The sequence below is a fragment of the Condylura cristata genome, unplaced genomic scaffold (assembly GCF_000260355.1).
Source record: "Condylura cristata isolate star-nosed mole 26May11 unplaced genomic scaffold, ConCri1.0 scaffold00014, whole genome shotgun sequence".
Lineage (NCBI taxonomy): Eukaryota > Metazoa > Chordata > Mammalia > Eulipotyphla > Talpidae > Condylura > Condylura cristata.
In genome coordinates, this window is record NW_004567115.1 from 34,061,991 (window position 1) to 34,071,431 (window position 9,441).

Genomic DNA, 9,441 nt, shown 5'->3' on the forward strand with positions numbered 1-9,441 from the left:
GGGGGGGGGCATTGGGGGGGCGGAAAGCCTGCCAATAATGAGCAGAATTTATTATGGTGAAGGCATCTGGGAAACTCTTATCTACTTTTGCCCAAAAAAAGTGATTTACTCCAACTAAAGATTACTGGCATTTTGAGAGTGTTTTATTTATGAAAATCTGTCATGGAATTGTAGCTATGTTACATTCAATATTTTGATAAGCTATTTTTAATAACTTACTTTAAAATATCTAAGTTCCTTTGAGCTTCTCCCATGTCTTTCCTTGGAAATCTGCCACTAAGTCCAATGTTAGGAGAAGCTGAGTAGGTCCTTCCAAGGAACCCAGCACATTGATTTCACTCTTCATTCCCAGCAATAGATCTCACTTCTCAATTTCACATGCTTTACAATTTTTTCAAGCCTCTCCACCTGTTCTTCCCTACTCATCATGAGTAGATGTGGTAGATGTCTTTGCCACTGACTTCTCTGAAACAAAGCTCATCTCTTGGATATCCACTCTAATTCCTGCCTCTTCTCCTGCCATCCTCTGCCAACAAAGGAACTCTGTTCTCTGGTCTTACTCCTGATTCAACTAGTCTAAAAATCCAATGTCCCTGTGTGATACACTTCTTTATCCTGTCTATTCAGACTTCTCTTCCATCTCAACTGCATCTTTTTCTACCTTGTCAATCTTAAAAATAAAGACAACTCTCTCTAGTTTCACGTGTTTCTCTCCTTGTAATCACTTGCTATATAGAGGCTATTTTCACTAATTGTTTTGACATCTTGACATCCATTTTTTCTACTCCACTTTGGATTCAGGCCCATCAGTTTACCAAAATAGTATCTATATTTCTCAACCTAACAGTTGTTTTTTACTAATTTTCCTTGATAGATCACCTGTTTTCACACAGCAACTTCAGAAATAATGTCTTCCTTTCCTTTCTGTGACATAAAAATCTCCTAATTTTCTTCTTTCTCTCTGGTTGTTCTTTGCAGACTGTTGTTTCTATCTTCTCAACTCAACAGTTAAATGTTCAGTTCTCAAGCATCAGTACTGAACTCTTTCTTTAGCTAAATGATGCCTGAATCTCATTTAATTTCTAACTTTAGTGAGCCCCATATATCAACATGTAAATTTATATCCCAACCTGAATCTATCTAGTTGTTTATGCTGATTGACAATGCTTGAACTATTAAGACACCTCCTTCTCCAGAAATCCTATACAAAATCCTCCAACCTTCTCCCCAAGTTTGTTATACTTCAACTAAATAGCCACACCATTTGCCCAAAAGCTCGCCCTAGACATCTAAGCAATAACCTTGAAGTCATCCATAGTTTACTTCTAATAACAAACAACCAAGTCTTGTTGACAATAATGACCACACTGTCAGCCACATACAATAGCAAGCAAAAAGGTGAATTACTTGAATCCTCACATCACTTCATTCCCTTTATAACCATCTAGTCCAAGCCACCATCTTGTAGATCTTAAATTATACTACATCCTCAGTGGCCTTACATTCACTGCCCGCCCCCCGACAATCTGCCTGTACTTGAAAAAAAAAAGACTGCCAAAATTCTAATCATATCACTATCTTTGTTCAAAATGTGTAAATGACATTCCACTGTTTAAGGAATAAAGTCCAAAAATTTAAGTGACTTGAGGTTTACATTTTCTGGTGTGTTCTCTTTGGCCTTACCTAGCATTGCTCTTCTCCTTGCTCATTTTACCATCTCTGAATGCACAGGGAACTTTCCTAACTCTCAGTTCCCTGGCCCTTCCTCCTGCCTTTTCCTCCTGTGATCCTTACCCCATCACTATTCTGTCTTGTAGCTATACTTCTTTCAGACCTCAGTTTACCTATAGGTTTCCCATCACAGGATTTCTGACCCACCGGTATTAATAAGGACCTCTCATTATATGCTCTCATGGATGCTAAGCTTATGGGCATTTTTTGCAACTTTATCTTACTAGTCACATGGCACACAGTGACCAGAAGACAGTAGATAGTTTGTGAAAACTTGCTGAGTGGTGAGATGAACATAAACATTTAGTTTATTTTAATAAGCATTTTAATAAATATTTCCACCAAAGTCAGATAAGTCATATAAAGTAAGTCCATTGCTCCATTTCAATATAAAAACTGACAATGAATATAACATGTCTGATATTCAAAACAGGCAATAGTAACAGAGGTAGCTATGATTCAGAAACACAATTGTAAAGTTAAACCTTAATATAGCTCTAGAATCATTTCTTAAAATTAATATTTTTACTTAAGAATGTATACTTGAAAATAATAAATATCAAGAAGTCTAGAAGGTCATGTATCAAAATATGAATACTTTATCCTCAGATTTCAAATGATTTCAACTGTACCTATTCTCCTTTAGGTTCATCTACATTTTCTCTTTGTTCTCCAAATCAGCATGTATTTGACAATATTAAAAACTAAAGTTCACAAAAATATAGCAAAAAAAAATTAATGGTATTTTTAGTTAATAGGTTTTATATTTTTAGAGCAATTGTTATTTTGCACTATTATTGCTAATTCTATTTTCACTGCTTTCAATTCCCTGCATTCTGCAAATGTTTCTTCCTTGCCTTAGATCACATGGCAACCTTGTTTCCTCCTTTCTTTCTATAGGTTTTTTTTTTTTTTGCCCAAACTTTAAATGTCATAGTTCTTCAAGGCTCAGTCTGGGTTCCTTTTTATTATTTTGGAAATACTCAATTATTTTGGAATATTAAGACAATAGAAAGTTTTCTTCACTTAAGAAATATATGTTTCATTTTTGAATTTCCTTTTGGTGATCATTTTTTCTGCCTTAACATTTCTTGAATATGCTGGTGGATGTCAGTAATGATGCACAGAGGAAAGCTATGTACATCTATGACTACCACTGAGAGAAATTACTGTCAGGAGCAATTAAGAATTCAGATATCCCGCCCTCCCTGGTGGCGCAGCGGGTTAAAACACAGCACTAAAGAGAGAAGCTAAAGCCACTTCCGCATGAGTTCTATTCCTGCCTGCCCGGAGGTGACCACATGGCATGGCAGACCTCTCCTGACGGGCCTGCTGCTCCCCTCAGCTGTGTACTTCGTCGATCTGCCTGTTCTGCTCCCCTCTCTGTCTTTGGTGAAGCCTCTAGCCTGTACCCCAGTTCTGTATGCACAAAAAAATAAATCTTTAAAAAAAAAAAGAATTCAGATTGCCAATTGTACCACACAGAAGTTTGGGACCATGTTGAAGTCATAAAGAGTTCTTCTGCCTTTGAGTTGTCCACAGAATGAGAGATGAATAGAAGTAGGGATGGAGAATATCAGGAGTGGAGTAAGGAAAATGAATAACCAGTCTCCTTTGTCCTACTTCTCCAAGTGACTGTTTCTTTTTTCCCCAAATACCTTTTAAAAATACATATTATATTACACTCACTAAAAATAGGTAGGCAAAAGATGAAACAAAAATTGTCTATAAACCTAGCACCCCTAACAGTTAGATAGCCCCCTAGACTATAACAATAATTTGAATTTATTTCTACATGAATGAGAGTATATACTTTATTATCTTTTTATTCTTTTTAAATTAATTTATTTCATTTTTAAAATAACTTTTCTGAGTCTACAATATGAACTTAAATATGTATGACTATGTATTATAAAGGTAAGACTGTCTAATAGTTGCTGACCAAATTAACCTCATCAGGACCCACAATTTCAGTTCTAAATTGTATCCAAATTGGATTCCAAATTACAATTCAGTACAGTTTTAGTGCAGCCATCACCTTTCCATAAACAATGAAGTAAGCTTTTCCCTTGAGAAAAATTCCCAACTAAAGAGAAAACTGCCTCGTCAAAATTTCATATTCTCTCTTTTGCTTTCTAGTCCTTATGGCCTTAATTTTAGAAAATACATAGATTATGGCCGATATGGATGAATTTTTATTGCCAATTCTGATGAAATTTTTATTATATATCAAAATATATCAAAGTCTGATAGAATTATTAAACTATAAACAGTGCTCAATTTATTCATGTAAACAGATCAGTATTGCTCATTTTAATGCTTCTTTAATGCTTTTTCACTTTAACTGTAGTCAGTCTTTTAAAAATGTACATTTTTGAAACTCAAATTAAATACCCAGAGTATTACTTTAGCTAACTGCTTCTTTCATTAATAATTTTCATGAAGATATATAGCCACACTGAAAAAAGCACTATAATTTAATGTGATTACTACATTATTTATATAAAAATCATACTAAAAATCAAGGTATAAAAAGATTATAACATGGTATCAAATTGCATGGTTTATAAATTTCTTTAAAAATACTTAAGCAATTATAGAAAATTCTGGAAAGGATAACAGTAGTTTCTGTAATTCTCCATCTTTTCTTGAATAATTAATTTTCACAGGCATAAATGCTAAATTTAATTTTTAAAATGCCTTAAAACTCCTTTTAACACATTATTTTCTAAACATGAAAATGTACATGATAAAGCATTTCACATGATTTAGGAACTTTAAGTTGTTTCTGTAAGTAAAGCTGTTATACTTATTTAAGTGAATCCAAGTGCCATTCCTGCTAAAATATAAATTATGACATTAGAAAATATAATAAACATCTTGTAATTAAATGTATGTAAACTTTAACAATAAGAATACAGCACTTAATTTTGAAAAATATAAACATAGAGGACACCAGTGTGACTTCCTTGTAATTTCTTTTGCTGTCCTACATGTACTTAGGGATAACAATTTAGACAGTTCATTCAAACATCACTTAAAACCTTAATTGCCTGCAAGACACTTTTAAAAGACACCCTAACTAATTGGAAATCTGGTGTCACTTTATATACCTGTGCAGTATAAGAAGTATTGTACTTACCATTCTGTTGGAAGGGCCGGGTCCTTTGACAGAAATTCTTTGCTAGCAACTTGATACAGCTTCTGACCCAGTGCGGTGCAACAGGACATAGTTAGTGCAGTCTTATTTACATATCATGCAGCCAAGATTAATAATTCAAAGTCCAAGAATAATTCATTCAAACCTCTAAGTCAGATGCTCAAATAGGGGAACTTCCTGAGATATAGAGACAAATTACTCGTCTCGTGGAAACACTTTGAACAACTTCTGTTGAAATGATTTTAGCTCAATATCAAAACAAAAAGAAACTCTCATTTCCATGCTTATTTGCATATTCAATGAGGAAAAATAAGGACTTTTTATGATAGCAATTCAATTGCTCCTGATCTGCATTTTTCAGATTCACTACTTTTGAAGCAATTTATATTAAGCATATACAATCTAAACAGCTGTTTGAGGGAGCTATAAAACTGAAATTTTGGAGACAATCTGCGTGTCTCCAAAACGATACCAGTATTTTGGCTATGTCCCATTTTATGTTAGGTGATTAGAACAAAGAGATACATAACACATCCTGTAGCTGTGAATCAGGAGAGAGATAAGTAACATCACTTCAACAGATGGCAACTAACTAACACATCCTGATCAATGTCCTGCCCAACACCTGAAGTATATTACCACCACCGTGGATCCAAAGCACACCTGGATTTTTCTGAGGATTATATTAGATTCACAGCCTTGTTTTTCAAGTATTCAAGTAAATACTTGGTCTGTTAATTTAAGTCTAGGGAGAAAGTCCCTAATTCATACATCCTGATCAATGCCCTGCCCAACACCTGAAGTATATCACCACCACCTTGGTCTGAAGCACACCTGGCTTTTTCTGAAGACTATATTAGATTCATAGCCTTGATTTTCAAGTATTCAAATAAATATTTGTTCTGTTAAGCTGAAGTCTAGGGAGAAAGTCCCCAATGAGAAAATGGTGATTATTTAATCCCAATGCCATAAAAGTTGTACCCAAACCTAGGAAGTTAATTTACTTTATATACATGCACACATGTGTATATACATACATAATGTATATACACATGTGAATATATACATATAAAATGTATGCATTTATGTGAAATAATGTCTATAATTCACTGTCATTTTTCCAGTGAGCTAGGTACTGTGCAAAGTACTTTTATACACAGAAAACTTATAAAAATCCTTGAGGTAATTATTATTATTTTTTAAAGATTTATTGATTTATGCACACAGACTGGAGTGCAGGGGCGGTGAGAAGCTTCACCAGAAACAGAGTAGGGAGTAGAACAGTCCCACTGACGAAGTACACTACTGAGGGGAGCAGCGGGCAGGTCAGGAGAGGTCTGCAATGCCATGTGGATCACCTCCAGGGTGGGGATCGAACTCATGTTGAAGTGGCTTTATCTTCGTAGTGCTGTGCTTTAGCCTGCTGCACCACCAGAGAGAGCCCCAAGGTTATTAAACATTTTCTCACTTTACAGAGTGAAACACTGAGTCTCAGTGAGATTAATTAACTTTCCTGAAGTCACAAAACCAGTAAGGGAAGGAACTCAAGTTTAAACAGAAATATTGTGATTCACCTGTGCTGCTTCCTGGCTACCTCCAAGACTAACAGTATCTGTGTATACACAGCAGAGGAACTCAAAGTCCAAGAATTATTGTTTTGTTTTGTTTTATTTTCTCATTAATGCAGCTCTTTCCGACTTTTAGAAGGAAGAAAACATAAAATATACTTTGTCTATAATTTTGATAGGTCAAATAGCAAAGGGTGAGATGACTAGGCTTATTCACCACACCCTCCAAACAGGTCTAGGCACTGGGATGCATTTCACATGTCTAGCCACCATTTTAAAGGGAGATAAGGGTGATTCCCTTTGTGGGCTGATGAAAGATCCCCAGAGCTTCCTCTTTCTTCTCCCACACCCTAACTACCAACTTACTGTGGGCTGCTAAGATGAAAAGTGGTCTCTACTTCTCCTTTCTTATAGCGCACACAATCCAGAAGTGTCTAGCTTTTCACCAAATCTTACTTCACCAATGGTCCTATTGCTTCAGGTGTTCTTTTTTTCACTCTTAAGATTATTTATTTATAAACACAGAACTGGGGTACAGGCCAGAGGTGCAGGGGCGGTGAGAAGATTCACCAGAGACAGAGTGGGGAGCAGAACAGGCAGCCCAATGAAGTACACTACTGAGGGGAGCAGAGGGCGGGTCAGGAGAGGTCTGCCGCGCCATGTGGGTCACATCTCGGGGTGAGGATCGAACCCATGCTGAAGTGGCTTTAGATTCTTAGTTCTGAGCTTTAACCTGCTGCGCCACCAGGGAGGCCTAAAGCAAAAGTCATTTTAAAAAAATGAACTTGTGTATTATTAGTTTGAGCTCTAGTAACTATTTCTTGTTTACATATAGTTCAAAATGGCATGCTGCACTTCTTCAAAATATACAATTGTTACTGATAAATACCTAGACTACTGATATCCACCTTGGCTGTGTATGCCCTATGAGAATCCCTCATGTACCCACTGGGGTCTGGGGCCGCCGGCATAGATACTGTCACCTGGGAATGCTCTAGAGTCTCACTGCAGAAATACATTCAGAACACCTGGGCGGAGCGAGGTGGCCTGCCATGACAGCTGCAGCCCTGCCTGTCATGCCTCCTTCATTTTACTTAACCAGAAGCAAATAGGACAGCCCTTAGGAATTATCAGTGCTGAGATTCTGCACAGATGCTTGTTAGGTGATTACTTGTACTTCAGCATTCTCAAAATAAAAATCATAATTTAATAAGGACAGAATAAATGATGGGGGTAAATGTCTTGAATCAGGGACAGAGTGATGAAGTCTAAGGGGGAAACAAGAAGATATTGTTAGTATTTAAGCTGGATGGTAGACAACCAGGTACTCATGTCCCTCTTCTTCTGTGAGTGACCCCATATATCTATCAGTTTTGTTCCATTCGATGGAATGTTTCATTATAAAGGTTTTCTATTTTATTTTATTTTATAACAGTTTATTTTACATTTTTACATTTTTTTTTCCATCTCAATTGTAGTCCCCGTGGGTTTCCCATCACCAAAGTCATCCGTGTGCCATCAGTTTCAGGTGTTCTTAATGGAGAAAGTGGAATGATTGGGGACAAGGTCTTTGGCACAAGGGCTCCAATATTGCTGCTCTTTTCTTACACTGAAGCTTTTTGTCAGGTCTATAGAAGGATAGCTGCATGGAGTCGAGGCCAAATTCAGTTAGAGGTTTCCTGAACTAGTGCTGATAATGGATTAACGATCTACTGTTACCTAATTGAAATTCTTAAGAATTTCACAAAAAATTTCACAATTTTTTTATTTTGCACTGGGCTCTGTGCAAAGTCTTGCTTGTGAGAGTATAACTCTTCCAGGAAATGATTTTTTATTCAACACATTTCTATGGGACAAGGATTTTGACTTTTTAAATTATTATTTTGTTTCTTTTTGTTTTAGAAACAATGTGACGTGTTGAAATTTGTGATTTGAAGAGCAAATTTTCAAGTGAAAATTTGAAAAGCAGACAAGTTTATAATGTAATTTACCATCTATGAGGTAATATAACTGGATTTTTAAAAGAATGGGCCCTAGAGTCAAACTAATTCCTTTCTTATCTTGACTGCACCACTAATAATAAGGTCTCAGTTTTCTAATCTGTAAAGAAGGGATAAAAGTGCCAGTCTCATAGTTTACATATGCAATGTATTAGACAGGATACTATAGTGTACAGAATAGGTATATATCAACTGCTAAATAAAGAGATGTTTATAACAAAAAGGAAGACTGCTTTAGCATAATCATATCAACCCAATGCCATTAAAATTATATTTGCTTCTTGGAGCCTCCCTGGTGATGCAGCAGATTAAAGCACAGCACTAAGAAGCCAAAGCCACTTCAGCATGAGTTGAATCCCCTGTCCTGGAAATGACCCACATGGCGTGACAGACTTCTCCTGACCCACCTGCTGCTCCCCTCAGCAGTGTACTTCATAGATCTGCCTGTTCTGCTCCCCACTCTGAATCCTCTCACTGCCCCTGCACCTCTGGCCTGTACCCCAGTTCTGTATGCGTAAATAAATAAATCTTTTTTAAAAAAATTCTATTTGCGTCTCAGAAATATTCATTTAAAATGATTTTTTTCCTTCATCATCACAATCCAAGTTTATTATACACACACACACGTTGTGTATGACTGTGCATCATTCTTCATTTTTAAAAGTATAATGTACGCTTTCTCCTCTCAGGTGTAGTCCCATAAAATTCCCACCACCATCATCATACATCACCACCACAGTCCTTTTTGCTCTTTCTTCCCCTGTTTTGATCTTTCTCCCTCTTCCTCCCCTGCTCTGATTTATAGCTGCATTTTGATTCTTAATTTATTATAATGATACTTTTTCCTGATCACTTATTTGATTTCTCTACCATCCTCTTCTAAGTGAAACCATCCAATATTTTTCTTTTTCTTTCTGGCTTATTTCACTAAGCATTATTCCTTCCAGCTCCATCCATGTTGCTGCAAATGGCATGAGCTTAC

At 36.2% G+C, this 9,441-nt stretch overlaps 1 protein-coding gene across 1 annotated transcript in view; it reads right to left on the minus strand.

Annotated features, from left to right (window-relative positions):
* The window catches only part of SUCNR1 (succinate receptor 1), an 8,136-nt gene extending 3,230 nt beyond the window's left edge, over positions 1-4,906 (minus strand). The window contains exon 1 of the mRNA XM_012724839.1: positions 4,874-4,906. Within this exon, the coding sequence (XP_012580293.1) occupies positions 4,874-4,876 (3 nt within the window). The 5' untranslated portion in view covers positions 4,877-4,906. The remainder of the gene's footprint in view (positions 1-4,873) is intronic.
* Between the last annotated feature and the right edge of the window lie 4,535 nt (positions 4,907-9,441).